At 36.6% G+C, this 23,554-nt stretch overlaps 1 protein-coding gene across 5 annotated transcripts; it reads right to left on the reverse strand.

Annotated features, from left to right (window-relative positions):
• Positions 1 to 6,918: 6,918 nt before the first annotated feature.
• Positions 6,919 to 22,842, reverse strand: LOC103403995 (MADS-box protein AGL24-like). 5 transcript variants are annotated; one of them, XR_003768718.2, is made up of 10 exons: positions 22,644 to 22,824; positions 22,154 to 22,348; positions 15,387 to 15,465; positions 14,851 to 14,912; positions 14,652 to 14,751; positions 13,580 to 13,621; positions 13,367 to 13,408; positions 13,068 to 13,243; positions 8,339 to 8,472; positions 6,919 to 7,183 (listed from the first exon to the last, which is right to left on the reverse strand). XR_003768718.2 is itself a non-coding variant. In XM_008342855.4 (9 exons), exons 2-9 carry the CDS (start codon positions 22,324 to 22,326, stop codon positions 7,174 to 7,176), a joined length of 684 nt encoding a protein of 227 aa, XP_008341077.2. In that variant the 5' UTR covers positions 22,327 to 22,348; positions 22,644 to 22,837; the 3' UTR covers positions 6,919 to 7,173.
• Positions 22,843 to 23,554: the final 712 nt, after the last annotated feature.

Raw genomic sequence — 23,554 nt, forward strand, 5'->3', positions numbered from 1 at the left:
TAATACTAAATAGTTTATTCATACTTTTATTAAGTATAACATAAGATTTTGTGGTATCCACTAGTGTAAATATTTTAAATTGAAGATCGAATTCATTACTTGTATTCATATAGGGTCAAGGAGTGTAGTTGTAAAAAATCATCAAAATCGGAGTTAAAATAACCGTTAAATCGTGATTTTTCGTTTATAACCGTCGAAAACTTTTGTCCCATTACTTGATCTCTGAATGTTTGTTTTTTGCAATTTTTGGCGTATGTGATCTCGAAGTATATACAAACATGTTTGACGGTTTGATCATTGAAAATAGTTTTGTAGAATGAGTATCCTATCAAAACAATAGATTCACTAATACTTAAGAGTTTATTCATACTTTTATTAAGTATAACATAAGATTTTGTGGTATCCACTAGTGTAAATATTTTAAATTGAAGATCGAATTCAATCATTGTATTCATATAGGGTCAAGGAGTGTGGTTGTAAAAAATCATCAAAATCGGAGTTAAAATGACCGTTAAATCGTGATTTTTCGTTTATAACCGTCGAAAAGTTTTGTCCCGTTACTTGCTCTCTGAATGTTTGTTTTTTGCAATTTTTGGCGTATGCGATCTTGAAGTATATACAAACATGTTTGACGGTTGGATCGTTGAAATTAGTTTCGTATATTCGTATCCCATGAAGTTCAATGGTGTGTGTGTGTATATATATATATATTTATTTATTAAGTATATTTAAATCTATTTATTTTGTATGTATAATTATTATAGTTTTTAGGGGTATAAAATTTAATATATATATATATATATATATATAATTATTATAGTTAATATTTTGGGTATAATTATTATAGTATATATAATTATTATAATTATTATAGTTAATTTAATATATATATATATATATATATATAATTATAGTTTTTAGGGGTATAAAATTGTTAAATTAATATATATATATATAATTATTATAGTATTTTTTTAGGGTTATAAATTATTAAATTAATATTCTGCTTATCGTGTATCGTGTTACCCACGTGTATACCCGAACAAACCCGTTATCTTAACAGGTGCTTATCGGGTTACCCGATAACGACCCGTTTCATTATCGTGTCGACCCGAACACCTGTTAATTTCGTGTCGTGTCGTGTCGGGTTATCGGGTCGTGTCAGGAATTGCCAGGCCTACTCAAGGGCTCAAGAAATGGTTTTCCTTCTAGGTCTGGAGCTGAAGAAACGGTTAAATATTCGAATACAAAGCTCGAAAAATATCAAGTATGATCAGAACAGGTAGAGAGGCTTCTTCTTAAATCTTAGCTCATTGCATAATTGTTCAACATATCCAATCCAACTAGATACCCCGTCATTGCCAATACAATACCAGTCATCATGGACATGATACATTCCTAATTCACCACTAAGATCTCCATAAAAGGGTGAATTTCTCACACATTCCACTCGAACAACCATAAAAATTGAAAACATCCATAAGCTGCGAATGGATTCCCGAATGTCAAATTCTTAGTAAGTATATCCAAAAAACAAGCTGCAGTTAGTGACCCAATGTCGTTCTACTAAATTTGATAATTATGAATGTTGGATTATAGTTAATCACCAAAAACCCTAAAGAAACTAAAAAATCCCATTGAAATGCATAAACAAAACCGAAAGGAATGAACAAAAATCAATTGAATTTGGAAAATTGATAAAGTACCCATTGAAATGCAAGGCAAATGAAGCTCACATGATCAGACCATCGCCAGTGATACAGGTCCGTCGTCGATTGTTTATAGGGCGAAGGTGCGAAGGGACGAGGAGCAAGCTGCAATTGCTGCGATTGATGCGCGAAGGTGCAAAGGAGAAGGGAGATGATGAGATTAGAGGGCGGCTTAGCCGTCCTCTCCGAATCGAGGGGCCTCGCAAAGACCCATTAGCAAGGGACTCAGTCGAGGCTAGTCCCTACTAATCCCATTAAACTTAGTCCGGGTAGGAAACAAACATAGGACTAGACTAAAACTTAGTCCAATCCAGTTTAGTGAAAGACAGTGAGTCCAAACAAACACACCCTGTGTCCACTCTCACTTGTGCCAGAAACTGAAGAAGAAGAAGTACAACTATGCAACGCTCGAGGAGTTTGACGATGAGACAAGCAAAGACGATGAGGCCCAAAAGAAGGATCTAGTTTGACCAGGACAAGAAATCTGAACGACACAAAATATGCGTGATACTCCGCCACCTCTTCCTCCTTATCAGCATGACAAGAGAAGACGGAAATATAAGCCAACTTTGTTCGAATTAACCTAAGCAGTATACTACTTTGGAAACTTTAATTAACAACATCCTTCATACCATCAAGGATAAGCTTAACCTGAAAAAGCCAAAACCTTTTCCTGATTACTTGGCGAAGAGGAGACTAAATGATTATTTCTCCTTTCATTTTAAAGCACCTGACATACTAATCCTATGCTCCAGGATCACATTTAAAAGTTGATTTACTGGGGTTACTATTAGAACAAAATTTGCTTAGATCCGCGGACAGAGACGAGATCATTCAGATTTGCCCATAATCTCCGAAAATGGAAGAATGGGGTTGATTGGGGAAGGGAGTATGGTTGAAACCAAATTGGACTGCCTACATATCTTTGAGAGAGAGAGAATCAAACTATATGTGTAGTTTTGAGAAAGAATAGTGTGATGTGTAATACATCGTGAATCATCCTCAACGAATAGCCTATGGCATGCAGTAATGAGATAAGTTTTCCATGGGCGTGTTTACATGTATATGGTGGCATGGATTTAAGATGAGTTCATGTTAGGTGTAGAGAGAATATATGTGTAGTAGTCTTTTAGAGGAGATGATGAATCTAGAGAAGGTCCTTTCAGTTATGATTGATTGATTAATTGATCTCCCTCGATAAATGACCAAGCTAGGGTATTTATATAGATCTTCAAAGTCCTTGTGGGGAGAGTTATCCCAATGAAATTCGGAGCCTGTCTATGAGAGATTCTAAGATAAGATATCCAATTCTCCTAGGATTACGATTGCGTTGCCTAATCTCAAAGATATCTTACTTTGACTTAAAGTAGGGTTTCCTTACTTGAGAGACAAGAAATGCATATTGTGGAATGGTTGTTTGACTATGCCTTTGACTAATAAGCCCGTTGGAATAGCTTACTCTGATTCTGACTAGAAAACCTAACTAGTCAGACTGTTTGAACTTCATGAGCTATGGGCATTCTTCTTATCACCCAATATTTAATACTATTAGGGAATATTGAATGCTATTATGATTCTATAAAATATGTAATCTTGGTTTCCTTTTTGTCTAAATGAATGGAACTATGCCACGTATAAATAGAAAACCAAACTAAGAGGTAGTTCTCTAGAACGATTAGGTTTTGACGGTAAAAAGATACGGTTTCAATTTTTCACATTCTTCTCCTTTACAAGGTGGCTCTGCAAGTCCAGGTCCTGCGTATATGAACTTTACAAGTCACACTATAAATCAATGACATATTGCAAAAATCCATCAAAAAGTTCTTAGGACAAATCTATGATTCAAATCTTCAAAACAAAAACGCAATCCAATATATAAGGTATATTACATAAAACTACCTCAATTATTGGGTCAGTCACAGTTTCATACCTCATCTTTAAAAAATTTCAATGTCATACCTCATCTACAAATTTTTTACAATTTCATACATTCCGTCAGTTTTCTGTCAATTTTTCCGTGAAATAGTGACATGGCTTAAAAAAATTAATAAAATATTAAAAAACTAAAAAAAAATTCATTTTTAAATTTTTTTTTGCACGGGGACCCACCCCGTACCCTTTCCTCCCCCACTTCTCTTTCTCGCGGTGCCTATAACCCCCTTTCTTCCCCCTCTTTCTTCCCCATCCCGTCTTCCTCAAACCCAAAATCAACCAAATACCATCTCAAACCCAGATCCCACTCCCCGCTGCCATACCATCCTAAACCCAGATCCCACTTCCCGCTACCATTCTTCGGCACATCCCTCAGTGCACCCACTCCTCCCTCACCTCCCCAACGCCCTCCTCCGTAGCCACTCTTCGCCACATCCAATAAATCCGCCAAAACCCTTAACCCGGAAACCCTCTGAAACTCTTCCTTGCTCTCCTCATACCTGGCCACCTGCGCAATCACCGCCATAGCGTCCTCCGCGTCGTATAGGAGCAAAGATATTTGAGGGTTTGGAGGGGCAGAGGAAGAGGGCAAAAGTGGTACTAGAGTAGAGAAAGGGTCGGTTGACCCAATTTGGTGAATGCGGAGTTGGAATCAAAGAGGGAGTCGGTCGATAGCGGTGTGGACAGAGTGAAGGAGGGAGGGAGTTAAGCGATGGCATGGTGCGGGTGAGGTGGGTGATCGGCACGAGGGGGAAGGAGGGAAGGAGGTAGTGATCAGCACAGAAGATATGAGATGGGTGGGATCTAGTGAGGGAGGGTGCAGACGGGGTCAACGAGGTCAGGTTAGGGGGTGAAGGTGATGAGATGGAGAAGGGATCCAAGGTTAAGGTTGGGGCCGACGAAGCTGTTGTTGCAACATGAAAGGGATAAAGAATAGGGAGGAAAAAGGATGGCGGATGAAAAAAACCCAAGTGGGTTAGGGGGTTTTGGGCACGGCGAGAGAGAGAAGTGGGGGAGGAAAGAGAGGGGGAAAAAAGGGTACGGGGTGGGTCCCCATGCAAAAATAAAATTTAAAAATGATTTTTTTAAAGTTTTTAAATATTTAATTAATTTTTTAATATTTTATTAATTTTTTAAGCCATGTCACTATTTAACGGAAAAATTGACAGAAAATTGACGGAAGGTATGAAATTGTGAAAAATTCGTAGATGAGGTATGACATTGAAATTTTTTAAAGATGGGGTATGAAACTGTAACTGACACAATAGTTCATGTAGTTTTATGTAATTTACCTCAATATCTAATACCAAGAACTCGAGGCAGTTGAGTTCGATGTGATCTGAGAGCTGTCTTCAAAATCGAGACTAGCGAGCTGTTCTAGGCAACTGCCTAATCCCTTTGTCGATGTTTCTCCTTATTCTAGCTTAATCACGATGACTAGTCACCGTCAAGGTCGATTTTTAAAACCCTAGTCGTAAGTACTATATACATCAACATATATATTTGTATAAAGATTTATGAATGTATGGAAGATGAAATTTCTCTGAACTATTTTCATGGATGATAGTTAGATAGAGTAAGTTTTTGTAAACACTAAAATTCTGTATTCAATGAAACGAGAACATGTGTACAAAGTAAACTTTTATTGATTTGAATTTGTAGGTTACAATCTATGTTTACAATTTTCCTCTTAGTCAGTCTTCAAATTTGATGTAGATGCGTGATTGTTGATCCAAAGGCCGCGATAACTTGATCTCGGACGGTTGAACGATTACTTCAAGTTTTGAGCTTGAAAACAATGCGGATGATCTTCACCTCAAGGGTGCGGCAAAGGTAGTGTTTGATGTCAGATTTCGTTACTTCAAGGGTCTTGGAGACTTGATCTTGAAACGAACATTGCTACAAGTTTATAAGCTTGCAACAAAGTCTTGAAGGAATTAGCATGAGCGCTTGTTGATTCTTCAAAGGAGTGCTTCAGCTTTGGTCGAGAGAAAGCTTCGGCTTTGGTTGAATGTTCTTCGAAGAGAGCTTTGGCAACGTATAAGTCTTCAAGGTTTGGCAGAGGTTCTTCTGTGTAGAGATTTTCCGACCTCCATGCTTGTGGGAGGACCTTGTATTTATAGGCTTCTCAAAGCTTGCCTTTGGGTGGATTTGGCTTTGATTTATGTCCTAATTTGTCCATGGGAGAATTTAGGCATGTTTTGTGTCTTAATTTCAGCCACTTTACTCCTTTGGCCGAAATTATGAGGCCTTGTTGCCTATTTTGTGAGCAATCTTCAATTCTTGCTTGTTTTATGAAGATGCCTTAACTTTCTTTCCGGTTTTATGACCAGTCTAGACCATTTTGCCGAATTTAAAGGGTGTTTCTCCCTTGTGCCGATTTTTGGGAAGGTTTTATAATTCCTTTGCTTGATTTATGCCACATGTCGTTGATGACTTGTCCATTTGTAATGAGTTATATGCCACGTAGAGCTTTATGATGCACCTTTTGTATGCAACGAAATTTACATGTCTACAATTTTATTTATTTTTGTATATACCTCTATCACATATACAATGTATTTTATCAGCCTGTGACATAGGTATCATATAGAATGACATAAACTTTCTTAATTATTATCCATGGAAGTGCTATTTTTCATATTTAAATGTGCAAGTTAAAATTTTTGAACCTCATCAAAGTCACCCATTTGAAATCACACCAAAAAGTTGAGAGTTTTAGGTACTTAATTATTATTATTTTTTTAATTTAAAAAGAACAAATAATGTGAAGAAAACAGCATCCATGTTTACTCACTGTGGTCTCTCTATAAATACAATACGAGTAAACATGCTATTTTGGAGATTCAAGAAATTGCAATCATACGCAACCTTGATCAAACGTCAAATGTAAGAGCAACAAAGATTTTACGCGTCTGCAAGCCGAAAAAGGCATATACCTGGTAGTGGGCTGTGTATTTTTTCTTTGGCTTTGTGTCCTTATTTATACTAATCACATACAAATTTTGATTAAACCTTACTTTAAGTTTATACAATCACATTCTTAAAATAATTCTATCTACAAAATGGATGACGTGTACTCATTATTTCATGCGCGGCCAAGAAGATGTTGAAGAAAACAAGGCAAAATGAAACACAAATGTAAGTTTCGGAGGTTAAATATCAACCATTCAGGTACACAATGAGGCTCGGGTTTTGTTCTAGGGGACAAATGATTATTTAAGCCTAATTAGAAAGATTCATAACTTAGCTTGTCATCCCCAACCCAAAACTGGACTAGTCTGAATTAGTAGGCCTGCATTTACCACACAGATTTGGATACAATACAACTTAATATACAGCAATGTCTGGCTGCATGGAATACACAAATATAGTTTTACATATAACACACCGTCACACTCACACAGAAATGCCTTCCAATTTGTTTTCGAGTTAAAACACACAAGTCAGTCATATCTTACAATAACTCGACTTTATTTAGTAGTTAAGGAAGTACAACTTCCCATCTGTCTCCACTTTTTAACCAGGGAAACTACGGAAGACTGAAAATACAGAATACGAAGCTGATTAGCAATTTCATTGAAGATGTTGAAGAATAAAAGCATACTAGCAGTACAATAAAACTTACGAACATCATGAATTTGTGATCTCGTACGAAATCATGCAAGTGATTTTATGCCATATGCTTGAGAAGTCGAGACTATGGAATGGATTTTATCCCATATTTTCGATTGAATAACGGTGATCGTCACTCTAACAATCTATTAGACTACTAGTTGACATGAGATGATTTACATAAGATGAAATAAATATTTGCAAGTGATGAAATTGGTTGTATAATATTTTACAATATGATGAATTTTTAGACCATTATGCTAAAGCAGTAGGTTGGACCATTCAGATAATAATACTTTCAGAAAAACAAAAACAATTTTAGTATCGATGGATACCACATAATCTGTGCTATCCTCTACTACTTCCCTTAGGTTTTCTCCAAATTTTTCCTTTTGGGTGAGGAAAGGAGCCAAACGGACCAAAGAAACATGAGGTGCAGAAAAAAGGAAAAGCCCAGATGAGCACTAGAGCTAATCTATGTATTTACACACCAAAACACCGTGCTCATTTTCCCTTCATCGGGAGTATAGCATGATGAGCCCCCATCTACGGCAGCTCCGGATGAAAGGACAGTAATGGATATTAAGAAAAAAGGATTTTCCCGAGGATCACTCTGTTATATTAGACTAATTTTTACCATCCACCTATATTACTGAAATATATTGAAACTATTCTTAATTTGGCAAGGGCTTTGTTACTGAAGTGGTAAAAAAACATATTCATGTAAAAATATAATATATAGAAAAAATTGGAATTCAATAATCAGTTTGCAACTAGTCGGTTTTTATTTATTTTGGTACAAACTAGTCAATCTTTCCAAATATTTATTTTCTCTTATTAAGTAATCACGGGATAAAACAAAACAAAAAACCTACAATATTAAATCTACTAGTCTAGTAGTATTCTTCTTCACTTGTAAGTGAGATGTTTTAGGTTCAATTTTTGCCAATGGCGAATTTGAATCATATTACCATGGCTCACTCATTATGAAGATTAGCCCATTCCCCCATCCCTTTAGTAAAGATAATATCGTTTGTTTAAAAAACAAAAAAAAACAAAAAAAACAAAAGGCGTGGCAATACCATTAGTATATTTGAACACAAGCTTCCGCCGCGCCACAAAGGAGATGGACTATGCTCGATTCGACATTTATTAAGACCTTCCCTAAATGGTGATGTATATAAAATTCGACCTGATCATGCTGATATGAATCAAGCTTGAGAGAACAAACCATGGTAAGTTAACAAACCCTTCGCACTAGGATAGCAAAATATAATATCTCTTCCTAGATGTGAACATGAATTTCTTGCGATTAATGAAAAAAAAAATGTCTACAAAGTATTAATTTGTATTAATGTAAGTTTAGGTTACAATATGTGATACAAAATTTTGATCCTCTAATTCGATCTCCCAATTGCAAAGTATATGTGTAGGGTTGTTGATCCGAGGATCGTAGAGACTTGGTCTCGAATCCAGGAATGTTGTAAGGAGTTGCCTTGTGGAGATGGACAAATTGACATATGTAGTGTTGCTTGATAGTTTACGCAAATATAGAGTTACCTTGAATTTTTAAGGATAATATCTGAGATCCATACAAGGCATTTGACCTCCCGAATGAAACCTGCTTCGATCAATTTATCAATCTCAGCTTTGTTCGAACTCAAAAATGCACCAACAAAGATGAGCTTTGGTTCTTCACTAATGCCTAAGTTGAGTTCCTTCAAGTCATCAATAGTTGTTTGCCCCTCATCCTTGAATTGTGATGGAGCTTCTTTAATGTCTTATTCGAAGACTTCTTCCTTGTCAACGTCTTCGACCGTGACATGGTAGACGTCCTAGACCATTTCTTCGTCATCCTTTTTTACTCTGAACTCAAATATAATGTCAAATGACGTTTCATGTGTGAAGGGATTGCACGACGAATTTCGTCATCCCTGGCTAGCTTGACATGTCTTCTTCTTTATGATACTGGGGCTGCTCTTTCCTAGAAGGTTCTTTTACGACTTCAAGTCTATCCAAGGCTGACCTTCGTGGAAGATAACTAACCACGCTTTCATGTCAATGAGGGCTAGTCAACCTCTTAAGCATAGAAGCTCAATGCGGTCCAACACAAAAGCTCGAGATCTTGAACCGATCAAGCTATCAAATACCGAAGTTTGTGCAATGGACTTCAGCTCTTTCTTTTCTTTCGTCACTTCCACACTAATGATCCCTTTGAGAATCATTAGCTCTTCTCAGACATTGAGCGCTCTGGCTACTTGTTGCTAGTTTTCTTGAGATGAGACATTGCTTATTTTTCCTACTCAGGCATGGCTTTGCCTGTTGATTGAATCTTCATGAGGAAAGCCTCATATACCATTTCCTCATCTATGTAAACCTTGGCGTCGGCAAAATGTGACTGCTTCGGTGAATGACTTACTATCAGCATGTATCTTCATCGCTCCATTTCTATTGAACTTTAGACACTGATGCAGGGTTGAGGTACAACTCCATTATCATAAATCCAAGGTCTCCCTAAGAGTAGATGGAAGATCGATCACGTGAAACAGCGTATTCAACTTTAGTTCTCATATTACTATCTCGATCCTAATCATGCCTATTGCATGCCTTGATTAAAACCTTAGATTCGAAGGCGACTTCAAGATAGTTTGTCCATTGTGATTCCCTGATTTGTTATCGATGATTTTGGCAGAATGATTATAAATGAACCTTCGTTGACGAGCATATGGCCTATGTTTTGTTCTCTTACGTAGAAGAGTGAACGGTTGTGTGGTTTCAACCCCAGCAATAGATATTATTCGGTTAAGTTGATGGCAGCACATATAGCGTAACACATACCGCACTCATGAGATCGAAGCCCTAGATATCTAACCTTGCCTATCTTCAAAGACTAAGTGTTGAGATTCATCAAAACTTCCACTAATTCCCTTCGTTCTGCTTCAGGGAGCTACAACACCTTTTCCACACTAAAGTGCAGAGATAAGTCTTCTATTTGTGCATAAATCTCCTCTTGCTTTTTGGTAGAACGCCATTTGAATACTTTTCTCCCTCGATCATGTAACGAGTGGCTGTGGTTGAGCTTTGTTGAAGGAACTTTTGGAAAAATATTCGTCTAAGACTACAAGAGTTCGAGGCAAACGAACCTTTGGCTCTTCTTTACGAGCTAGTTTTCTCGTCCTTGTTGCTGCTCTGGTGCAGGTATTCTCAGTGTTTCGATGAGAACTTCCCTTTTGCCTTTCTTTCTTTGGTTAAACAGCTTGCAATTGAGTTTTACGCACCTTCCTCGCCGTTGGTGAGGTCCATGTCATTGAGATAAGTTACTTTGTCCATGGTGCTCGTTTTGCATGCATTTACCACTTTAAGACTTACCTTTAACGACTGCGGCCATGGCTTGCTTGGCAATATGTAGAAAAGCATATAATCAAAGAATTCGAACATGATGCTTGTAGTGTCTTTCGTTGCCGCTTCCTTAATGTCTGGCTCAATCCCTTATTCTTAAGTGAGCTTCAAGGATGAATTCCTTAAGGATAACGCACTTGTCCACCAAATGACTGACGATATGATGGTACTCCAGACGATATGATGGTACTTGGAGTACTTCGGATCATTCACTCTCGATTCATATCTTCTGGTCATTTACACTTAGGCAATTCAATCACCTTCTTGTCGAGCAGATCATCCAGCATGGCGACCGCCCAAAGCCAGGAACAAGTATGTCTTCTCCTTTTAGCTCATTTAAAGTGCGGTTATGTCTCTCTTGGTCACAAAAAGTTTCGCTCTGCTTTACCTCTTTCTTCTTGTCTCAAGTAGAGATTTTTAAGGAAGTTGTGTTGACCGCCATTGCTTCTTTGGTAGCCATTTTTCGAGATTTGTCTATTTTCTGCCCGACGAATTTATCTTTACTGTAATCAGCGATCGAGTCTTTCCTTCCATGATTAGTGATGCTTAACTCCATGTCATAGGCACAGGAAGCTAGCTCTTAAAGCTCTTAAATGTCTTGGGCTTGATGCCTTGGACAATGTAGCACAATCCCTAATGCTAAACCTATACGCACATCTCGATCGCAGGTATCTCTGAAAACATGTCCTTGCAGTTGAGACTTGGTGAGCGCCATCGAATGATGTAGTCAACTGGCTCTTCATTCCACTGCTTCATATTTATAAGCTCCATCATGCTGGTGAAGAATGTTGTCGAAACAATTCAAGCATCTGATCCCAACTTTTTATGGCTCGGGCTCTAGGTTTGTGTACCATTCGAATGCATTGCCCTTCAAGGAACAAACACCTGTTTCATGTGGTAGTCACCTTCCGTCCCAACATTGTTGCAAGTTTCGACGAACTGCTTCAAGTTTTCTTTTCGTCAAATTGCATGGTCTTAGAAGGTTGGTAGCATATCAGCATTCACAAGCTATCAATTCGCTTGGTGTATGGTTTGGAATATATTAGTGTATCCCAAAGAAGCACCTCCGTATTGTGCTCCGATGGTGTTTACCATCATGTCCTAAAATTGTTGGATGAAGATAGAGCTCATCGATAAAGCCTTGTCATCACAAAGTGCCTCATTCTCGCTGGTTTCCTCGTCATGTTGATTCTTCTTTGGGTTAAGGTTAACTTCTTTATCATGCTGCAACTCCAACTTGTTCGTGAGGTTGGCAATCTGCATATCATTCTCCTCGATGGTCCTTGTCAACTTTGTAATTGTCTCGTTCATCTGTGCAAGCTTCTCTTCATAGAGGCAGTTATGGTAGTCATAACTTGCATAACCAAAGTAAGACTCTCATGCTGACGTCGAAAGTGTCAGCGAAGTCTCCTGGCGATCATCATTGCTTGGTGATCTGCAGTACAATCTCGTGCTTTAGTCCGCATCTAAAATCGATAACGAACGCTCACTTGAATTCTTTGACCCCGAAGAACCCCGCGTGCAGGAGAAGCATGCTTCGGTACCGAGGCTAGGCTGATGACACACTAGTGCTCTGATTCAATCCTCTGATTCTCTAACATAAGTAGTGCGTGTAGGGTTGTTGATCCAAGGGTCATAATGGCTTGATCACAAACTACGAATGTCATAAGAATTTGGCTTGTAGCGATGAAGGAACTTGCACTTATGGTAATGCTTGATGATTCTTCACAAGTGCGGCGAAGACTGCAGAGAGCTTTCTGAATCTTTTAAATGTGCAAAGTGTTTGAGAGTTAAAGAGTCTAAGGGTGAGGATGTATGTGTGAGAAAGAATTTTTTATCTTGTAGCCCCGTATTTATAGGCTCCCTAAGTCTTTGATTTGGTGTTGATTTTGAACTTGATTAATTGACGAAAGAACTGAGACTTGATTCAGGCTTGTGATTTGACTTCATCAAATAGTCTTTTGATTTAATCAACAATCTTTGATTTAAATCATATAAATCAATCACATTTCATCCTTAATTTGGACATTCTTATTTTGGTATTTTTCTTTGTTTAAAATTTAATCAATTAATTTGTTTGATTTAAATTAAAACTAATTAAAGAATTAATAAAGATAATTTCGTAATCACACTCCACCAAAGATCGATGCGTGACACTTTTGATGACTTTAGGTTTTGATGAGTCACATGTCATGTGTATTATTTGTGAGACATATGGCGCAAGTCACGTAATCCTTGACATGTCGAAATCGTAATGTGTTTATGAGTATTTATTTCACCGAAATAATGTCTACACTAGTATTTTACTAACTTTATTCTTCGCAATCGTACCACCAAATACTCAAAACGCAAAAGCCAAAAGCAGAAGCCAAAATCAAATAGCATATATATTAGCAAGTAAAAGGACCTCACCCCAGTTTGAGAGACAAGATGTCGGAGCAATCATCTTCAAGGGAAAGAGAGCTGTTGGAGCAGGTGGTGACATTTGTGGTTGATTCAGATGTCATGCTTTCTTCTCCAATATTATTCAGGTTTTCCAACTCCAGGATGGCCTCCGGTCCGATATCTCCTCTGGGATACATCACCATCTGCCATATGCGAAAACAACAAAGAAAACAATCGCCCGGATTTAATTTACTACTTCAGATATCATTTTTCGTTAAATAAAAAAATATATAGGAGAAATATACTTCTTGGTGGTAGTTGCTTACCCTGTGGCTTAGCTGGTTGTTAGCTTCTATCAGCTCAGCTCCCTGCATGTATAGTCAGTACATGGAAGAGGACAACAAATTAAAAATTCATTGATAATAATTAAATTTAATATATGTTTATTATTTTCTTTTCTGGAAATTCTTGACTATTGTATATATTTGTGGTTATTCCATATATAGACACAAACCACAATCATCTATTTAACTATAAACCTTTTTCTCAAGTGCCATAACCTCACTCATAATCTTTTCTTCCTGAAATGAATGAAAAATTTGGAATTAGATCGATGTTTCTGGATAGACATATATTCAAAATGTCTCTAGTAAAATAACCTAATTAAAGTACGAAAAATAATTACATTGAGTCCTTACAACCAAAAAAGAGAAAAGGTCAAGTCTTTATTCAAATTGACCAAAGTCTAAAGTTAAAGATATGCACACAAAAGTAAAGTTCTAAAAAACGCGCTAGTTAGGCTATGTTGGGGGGCGGCTAGGCGAGGTTTTGGTAGATTTAAGGATATGTATTATATATCGTATAAATAAGTACCTATTTATACTTACAAAAAAACATAATTATAAATTACACAATAAAAAGACAGATTAAAATATTGTAACATATTGAAAATATAAAGAACAAGCATATAATGAGTATTCATCCAAATATTCAACAACTTCCTCACAATTTATTAAACAAAAAAAAATCCAAAATAAAAGTTATTAATTTTCTATCTAACTAAGAGTTGCGACCTAGGAGGGCTAAGAGGGCGCTTAGGCGGCTTAGGGGGGACGCCTAAGGACATCTAGACGCCCTTTCTTAATTTGCTAACGCTTAAGAATTAATCAAGCAGTGGCCAACCGCTAGCGCCTAGGCGGAGATTTTTAGAATAGTGGGCAAAAGAATAGCCAGATTGGAAATTTGTTAACCCTTTGATTAAACACGGTGATTAAAACAGATATTTACAAGCAAAATGTGTTGATCTATTTAAAACAGGAGTTCACTCATCATTGTGAAAAAAAAAATAGAGGAAGAAGTGTAATGTTACTTTTATAGAGTACTAATAACAAACTTCCTACTTAAACAGAATTAAGACATTTGTCTTAAATTCATTGCAACAACGATATTTGAACAAAGACTAATTTAAAAAAAAAAAAAGATCTTCCGAATTATTGCATAATAATACACATTAAACCTCACAATTTGCTCCTCTATCTGAGGAATACCTAGTTTTTAGAAGCCATGACCTGTATTCACTTGTAACAAAATAAATTTGTAGTTAGCACATACCTTAGTTTGAATCACACGGCCAAGGCTTGCTTCCACCAATTTTTCTAACTTCTGTAGTTCATCCAGATCCAAGTCTTCAAGGTCCACACCCTTCATCTGCCTGTTGCATGCCAAACCATTTCAGCACTCTCATCACACGATCGTACCAGCTTAATTAACCACCATATATCTTACAAGCAAATCAATAAATTATAATTACCTCAACTTGCAACTCTTATCCTCAAGTTCCTTCCTCAGCCTGATATTGTTTTCTTTCTCCAACTAATTAAATGGGAAACATGTTTATACCGAACCGTCATTACATAATCTAATCTGTCACATGAAAAGCTTATAAACATCAGGCCCAAAAATAAACAAGAGAATAGGAAAAAATCGGATGTTTCCAGTTTCTTATGGCAAAAGATGTTTCCTTCATACATAGGAAAGAAAGAAAAAACGGCAAAAGATGGATTACTGAAACATACTAGAGCATGGATTTACAATATGTAGCAATCTCCAGGTCATTACCAAGCAACCATATTTTGGGACAATTGATTCTTCAGCCAATATATGAAACTTTTTTCCGTGAGAAAACCTCAATGATTCAAATTAATACCAACTAATGACACAACTATACAAGCCTAACGCCTATTTATTTTTATTATGTTAAAGCAATGATTACTTGTTATACCATTAAAAATGGAAATTAAAGAGCAATTAAGATGGGAAAAAGAAAACCAATTTGAACTCAATTACCTGTAGCTGATGAATCGTGGGTTGATCCGATTTTTCCCCACCGATATGTGAATTGTACCTTGCAATCACATCCTTGGTGCTTCACAACATAAAAGGATAAATTTTTAGACACAGAAAACTAAATTCAACAAAAGAAAATAGACAGAAAGATAAATTAATACATGTGACTAAGCATATAGATAAAATAACAATAGAAGAAAAAAAATGTAACACAATTTCCATATTTTCTGGTTTCCAACAAGCCCAATAAATTAGTACATGCATGCTATATTTGGCTTTGTACGAAATTGTTACTTACTCTGTTCTTTTCTGGTTTAATCTTTTCTTTTTTTTCTTTTTTTTTTTTTTTTTACAAAAAGTAATTTAAAAACTGATACTGAAATCAACCACTTTGAACATGCATGCAAACATAATAACTTCTAAAATAAAATACGCCAAAAATAACTTGTAAAATAAAATAGCCAAAACATCATGCACAGTGACATGCAGAACTAATTTATCACGCAAAAAACAAAAAAAATCAGAAGAACCAATTGTTGACAATGAGTCCCACAATAATGAGATGAGGGACCTTGTTTAGGCTTATAAGTAAGTTGGGCTACTCCCCATATAGCCAATTGGTTTTATGGTGGAACCTCAATTTTCTTCATGGTATCAAAGCAGGTTGTTCCACTTGTGAAGCCAAACGGCCACACGCGCTCTATGCCACCCCGTTATGTTGTCCACGTGTTAGGCTTGAAAATTCGTCGCACATGAGGGGTGTGTTGAGAATGAGTCTCACATTAATAGAAGAAGGAACCTTGCATGGGCTTATAAGTAAGTTTGGCTACTTTCCATATAACCAATTGGTTTTATAGTGAAACAACTTTCTTCACCAATTAATCCAAATTAGGAGTATCAAGATTAACCAGCCTCAACAACTATCACTTTGGAGATATTTGGTTCTAGTCTGTTGCAAACCAACCAGCCAAAAGGCCCAAAATATTAGAGCACTTTCAGTATAGGAAGGCTTCCTTGGGCAATAGGCAACTCAATCCCCTTAAATGAACAGTAATTACCTGCAATAAACCACAATTGCACAAGTGCATCTCCATTCCTAAATTAAATAGCCCAAACAATTCATATTAAAATATTAGTATTTTTATTTTATACAATAATACAAATAACTTTATTTTTAATTTCAAATAATAATAAAAGATTAGTTGAATGTATTCAAAAATATTGAAATGTAGTGTAAACTGGAAGAACATGGTTATGTGTATTGTAATTTTATAAAAAAAGAAAATATATAATTTTTTTATATTTTTAAATAGTTTTTTTTTTACAATTTTCAATAATTTTTAATAATTTAAATTGTGGCTGACGACAACTTTATGACACATAGGCAGGGTGCTGGGGTAGGTGATTATTGCCTGACTTCTCCATCGGGCTTGCCTTGGGTCCAATTGTTCAAGTGCCTGGAGTGTTTTAGGGAGGCGAGGAGAGGGGATTGGGTTGTCTATCCCCAAGGTAATAAACAACGGTGGAGTTGCTCTTAGAGCAAGTCCAACAAGGCATGGGATGCCTAGGCATTTAGGTTGAATTGTCGTAACCCAAGAAATTCAATTCCACGGGTCCCCAAAGGGGAGGGCAATTAGACCGAGGCCTTGTCTTCGTTAGATTGCAGCGTGGACGTGTTTTTTGCCAACTCCTACAAAAGAGGCGAAATAGCTACCACCCTGCCCTCGAGGCTGCCTAAGGCACGTTTTTAAAACACAGATTAAAATTAATTATGTTCGTTAAAATGCTATGCTTTTTCCTTGTATTTGAAATAAATTATTGGAATTAGACTTTATTTGATAAATAATGAGATATAGAGGATAAGGCCAATAAAACATAAAGAAAAAATACAAAATTACGTAAAGTCAATTACTGTTTATAGTGGATAATTAAGGCAATTTCATTGCCCTTACTTGACCGTTGCCTTCCTAAAACAGGGGGACTAACTCTTTTACCAAAAGTTTTTTGGAGGCCTTATTGCTTGGTCTGGATGCCCATATCAAAATGTACCTAACATCAACTCGGACATCATTGCAAATATGCTTTAATAATCAAATTTGCTATGGCCACTTTTTGGTGGGTTGCTTAATTACCTATCCTGAATTTTATTTATTTATTTATTTTTTTTTTTTTGGTGAAGTTTACCTATCCTGAATTTGTCAATGAAATGTACATCTTTTTTAAAAATACTTTTGTTTTCTGTATGTCTTAAATTACATGAATTTTTTGAAATTTTGAGATACAATACACTTACGTGCGTACTTTTAATATTTAGTACTCATTATCTACACATTTTTAATAATACATATAACATTCACATATCCTATACATATACAGAATAGTTAATATTAAAAAATAACTAAATTTAAAGATTTAGAAAAATGGCCCAAAGTTTTCAAAATATTTTTTATGCTTGCAAATTGTTAGGAAAAGATTAACGAAGAAACACATTCGACATCAAAACTTAGGAACCTTTGCACAATGTTTAAAACCTACACTTATAAACCTTTAATATTGTAGTATTTCGTATTTAAATGAAAAAGAATGCAAGCCTCAGTCGCTTAGTATTTCTTTTATTTTTAGGTGAAGTAAATTTACGCTTATTATTGTTTTTTTTATCAAGTGTGCTTCTTATTTGGAGTATTTGGTAGTTTCATTACTTTTTTTATTTTGCTCTAACATAACATGAGTTACAAGAGTGGATACAAAAATGGTGGAGAGTTGACAAGTAACCAACAACACTAAGGGAGGATTTTAGGCTATAGGTCACAAGGAATATCAACACTATATCGTCTGTGAAAAGCATACACCAAGGAATATTATCTTGAATATGTCCTGTTAACTCATCCATTACCAATGCAAAAAGGTAAGGACTTAAAGATGAGCCTTGATGTAACCCTACAGTTATGGGGAAGCTTTCGGTTTGTCCTTCATGAATTCTTACGGTAGTCCTTGCTCCATCATACATATCCTTTAGAGCTTAGATATATGCTACTCGTACTTTTTTCTTCTCTAAAATCCTCCAAAGAATGTCTCTTAGAACCCTATCATACGCTTTTTCCAAATCTATAAAGACCATGTGCATATCATTTTTCATATTCCTATATCATTCCATCAATCTTCGTAAGAGATAGATTGCCTTCATGGTTGAGAGTCTTGGCATGAACCCGAATTGGTTGTTCGAGACTCGTGTCTCTTGCCTCAGTCTATGCTCAATTACTCTCCCAAAGCTTTATTGTATGACTCATTAACTTAATACTCATATAGTTCAAGAAACTTTGTACGTTGCCTTTATTCTTGTGGATAGGCACCAAAATACTCTTTCGCCACTCATTTGGCATCTTCGTTTTCAAAATCCTATTGAAAAGGTCCCCCAAAGAAGTAATCTTTTCCCGTCCTTCATTGAAAAGATTATGAAAATAACCTCTCCGTCTGTCTTTGACCGCGTTCTCTATAGCAAGAACCTTTTCATTCTCATCCTTGATGCACCTCACTTGGTTTAGATCTCTTGTCTTCTTTTCCCTTGCTCTAGCTAGTTTATAGATATCCAACTCTCCTTCTTTGGTATCTAGTCGCTTATACATATCGTCAAAAGTTGTTAGTTTAGCTTCTCTCACATCTTTCTTCGCCTCCTTCTTCGCTATTCTATACCTTTCACCGTTTTTTTCGGTCATATCCTTGTATAAGGTTTTACAACATTCCTTCTTAGCCTTAACCTTTTGTCTGTACATCCTCCTTCCACCACCAAGATTCCTTTTGGTGTGGAGAAAAACCCTTGGACTCTCCTAATACCCATTTTTTTACTTTTCGGATACTACTAGCCATGGAATCCCACATTTGGCTAGATTGCCCCTCTATTCCAAACATATTGGGTGATTACCTTCTCTTTGAAAATGACTTGTTTTTCTCCTTTTAGATTCCACCATCTAGTCCTTGGGCACTTCAAGGTCTTGTTTTTTTTTCTCTCTTTGGATATGTACATCCATCACCAACAAGCGATGTTGATTAGCCGAGCTCTATCCCGGTATAACTTTACAATCCTTACAAGTTATATTTGATAAGTTTTACTAATTATTTTAATCATACTACATACAATCTTGTACTAAATCTCTTCCATAGATCTACTCAAATGACTTGGAACTTCATATTAATTAGTTTCAAGCAATCATAAGGAGAAATGAAATAATTGTGATATTTTAGATCATTCATATCAAGTAACAATAAGGAGACATGAAAAAAATTGTCTACTAACAACAAAGTTGCCTAGTCACAATGATATGTCATAGTCACTTATTGATCTCAAACACTTCTTCACAAAGAAGACTAGGCTTCTTACAACCTTTTTAGCATATAAGATCTCCAAGCGCATAGAGAACTTCAAGATCACATTGTTGAATACAATTCTTTAAAAATGAGGCTAATGGGCACCCTAATACCCCTAAAAGTTAAACAAGGAAGATGCAACGAACAAGCCTCGACAAGAGATCTTAGAGGATGGGGTCAAAGCTTCGTACTCAAGCCAACCTGTGTCATTTCTCATTCGATCAAAGAAAGAGTTAAAATTGACCTTCAATCCACGCGACAGACCACCGTAGGCATGAAGTCCACAAATGTGGTAAGGGTGCGGATGAGCACCAACAGCAATTTGAGGCAAAGAGGAAGCATAAATTGAAAAATCTACAGATGAAGAGTGAAAGAACAGAAAGAGGGAAAATATATGGTGTCGGGGGGGGGGGGGGTTAGAGAAGAAGATGGAGTGGGTGTTGCAAGGATGAAAGAAACAAGTGGAGGAAGAACAGAAACAAGAACAAACCACAAAATGGGCATAGCACCCAAATCTGAGACACTAGCTCAAAACAACTGAGACAAAATCTTAGAAAACTGATACAAGAGCTCATAAGGTTGCAAATCAGAGGGGTTGGGTGGAGCAAAAGCTTTGCTATCCCATTACACAAGTAATCAACAATGAGAACAACAGTAACTCAGCTCAGGTTTACCGGCGGTTGACATGCATGATCAGCTTATCACTCTCTATGGCATGGCTATCAACAAAGGGGAATGAGACCAACTCATCTTGGTTCTTAGGTGGTGATGACCACAGCCTAGTCAAGTTGATTGATTTCGATGATGTCCCTTTTTCCAGTCATTCATCACAGTCAACCAAGGCAATGAGGTCAGCTCGAATTGCCGATGGTGGACCCTTTGATGGCCTAAAAAGGCCTTTCTATACGTGGGAGTATGTTGGCCCTAATACGTGACGACTCCTTATTGATGTATTCAACTCGGAAAGTTATAGGTAAAGAATGCCAAATAGTAAAAATAGGAAGATCTAGATGACAAAAAGCTTATTCACACTCTAGCAAATAGATGTATCAACTGCTTAGAAGCTAGCTTCAAAAGAATTTTCTTTTGACGCAATAGACAAGTTAATACACACCACCCTACAATAAGAGCATATTTTCTGTGCAAGCTCACAGATTCCCTACAACAAGAGCCTCTTTTCTATGCACGCTCACATATTGATATACTAAATCCTATTTAACACATTCTAGGTTAAAGGAGCTACTTTAAAATGGTATTTCTAGTTTTATTAATAAAAATTACATCATCACTTACTATGTGTAGAGACTTTTACTTTTTTGTAATTAAAACAAAGCACAACTTTATCTAAATTCTTATTCCACAATTACATATCTACATATTAATCTTGCAAGTATAGTCAAGTTCGTCCATTATTTCATGCATGCATATGAATAAACAGGTTATGGCCATAGCTGCACCACTCATTCCCTACTTGACTCATGCATACAGATTCCTTCTGAAAGGATCTTCAAGGCTTCTATATGATGAATTCCCAAAGTTTTCATCATATCACTTTATTCCTAGTAAGAAAAATCCAAAGCATATATAATTGATGTTCGTGGTTTAAGTCCTTCGCAAATTCACCGTATTCATTTATAGGTATTTTAATTTAGTGGGGAGAATGGACAACTATTGGAACATAACCCAACATCAGGTGTTGAAGTTGGCATAGATACACCGTGTATCCAATTAAAAGACTATATCCTTCTTTTCATAAAGCCCAATAATATTTTAGATATTATTATCTACAACCAATTTGTGATAGGTGACTCTTATATATACAGAGTTCACTAGATAAACTATGAAACTGTAAAATTGTAATAAGATTACATAATTCCCTAGACAAGTTACTCTTAGTTTACAGAGTTCTGCACGCCAGACACGATTAATTGTTTATTAGCATGAAAAGCAGAGAAGTCAGCATCACCAAGTAATTTCACATATTGAAAGCACGTAAAACTAATAAATTGTTTCTCAAACTTGGACACCTAGTTAGAAGTTGTCAAAATCAAAAGTACGCCCCAGTTTCCTGAACTGGAATATTCTAGATAGCTTTCCTTTTTCCTCTCCCTCTCTCACTCTGTGAAAGCTTTTGGTTTCTCTAGCCTTTCTTCTGTACCTCATCTAGTGTATCTTTCTGTAAATGATCATTACATGCATGGCTTATCTACATACATACATACATACATATATATATATATATATATAATTTTGACCCAGATGACTGAATCTCTCTCTCTCTCTCTCTCTCCCTCTCTCTCTCTCACAGAAAAAGAGAGAGAAGTCAAGTTATGTACTTAGTTATATTTGTTCAAGTTAGGAAAATTCGAAAGAACTGAAAACGCGGTGGGGTGTTGTATTGGTACCTGGAGCTTGAGAAATCAAAGAGCTTGCCAGTTTGAGAAAAGATGATAACAGCAACTTCAGATTCACACAGAATCGACAGCTCTCCAGCTTTCTTGAAAATCCCCCTTCTCCTCTTTGAGAAGGTCACCTGCCTTGCCGGCAAGTAGTCGATCTTTTTTATCTTGATCTTCATTTTCTCTATTTCTTGCTACCCCCTTCAGAAACAATAATTCAAATAAAATAAAATAAACCAATCACTTTAAATTTCCACATATATATAAATGTTTCACAAACTCACAAACTACAATATATTTTCTGGGTTTCTGATAATTTTAAGATTATTGACCTCAAACCCTAACATTTCTCAGATCTAAATAAGTAAAATAATACACAGATCAACCCACCAACCACAATCAACTGCCAGACAAGCCTAGAGTATTTAGTATTCACCATTAATAGAAGGAAAAAAAAAGAAATGAAAAACATAGATAAACTAATTACTGGGTTCACCTCTGGTTCTTTTGTTCACCTTCGTTGGGGGGTTTTACCTCTGAAGTTTAGGTCTGCACTGGAAATTTTCCGAGCAATTTTGGAAAGAGGAGAAGACTGAGGAAGGAGGGAGAGAGAGAGAGAGAGTTGGCGCTGCAGGCTGTTCCAGAAAGGAAAGGTCGCTAAATGAATTTTCCCATTTATGGAAGAACTTGGAAATATCTTTTATTAATATCCGCTATTTGTTTCTTTTTCTATTTTTAGATATTTTGGATATTTTGTTGGGCAAATATGGTAAGAAACATGGAACTTCAATCAACGGTTATCGATGCAGTTGGTGTGCTGAATGCTATCCTACCGTTTATTGTCGGTTTAGCCTATTTCTTTATACGTGTCCCACTTTTTTGAGAGATGCTAGCATCACTTGCTAGTTGCTAAATCAGCTTCTTCCTCAGTCGATGCTTGTGCAGTTGACACGTAACAGGTGTTTGGTACAAGGAAAGGAAATGGGGCGGTGGACGGAAAGGAGTTACAGTATCGAACCGGAAAATAACTGATCGGTTTGGTATTTTTTTTTTTTTTTTCAGTTTACTTTGGTACGGTGCAAAACCGAACCGGTTTTCCAGTTATACGGTACGGTGTTTATCCGAGTTCACATGGAGTCGGCCACACCTGATGGATTTGACTTCCACTGCCCCCCACCCCCCCCCCCCCCAACCCCTCTCTCCCTTCAACCACTCGATCTCTCTCAGACTCTCACTATTCTCGGTCTCTCAAACCGTCTCCAATCTCTCTCAGACTCGATCTCTCGCTGCCGTCCATCTCCTCTCCAATCTCTCTCGATCGTCGTTCCTCCACCATCAACCATCAACCAACAACAAACAACCAGTCCCCCATATTTCCAATTTCCCAATTTCCCAATTTCTTTCTCA

This window comes from Malus domestica, chromosome 15 (assembly GCF_042453785.1).
Source record: "Malus domestica chromosome 15, GDT2T_hap1".
Taxonomy (NCBI): Eukaryota; Viridiplantae; Streptophyta; class Magnoliopsida; order Rosales; family Rosaceae; genus Malus; species Malus domestica.

Excerpts from the sequence above, each read along its gene's own strand:
- LOC103403995 (XM_008342855.4), bottom strand. The coding sequence starts at position 22,326 with ATGAAGATCAAGATAAAAAAGATCGACTACTTGCCGGCAAGGCAGGTG. Across the intron at positions 14,752-14,850 it reads GATAAGAGTTGCAAGTTGAG|GCAGATGAAGGGTGTGGACC; the intron begins GTAATTATAATT and ends GGCATGCAACAG. Across the intron at positions 13,244-13,366 it reads ACAACCAGCTAAGCCACAGG|ATGGTGATGTATCCCAGAGG; the intron begins GTAAGCAACTAC and ends CGCATATGGCAG.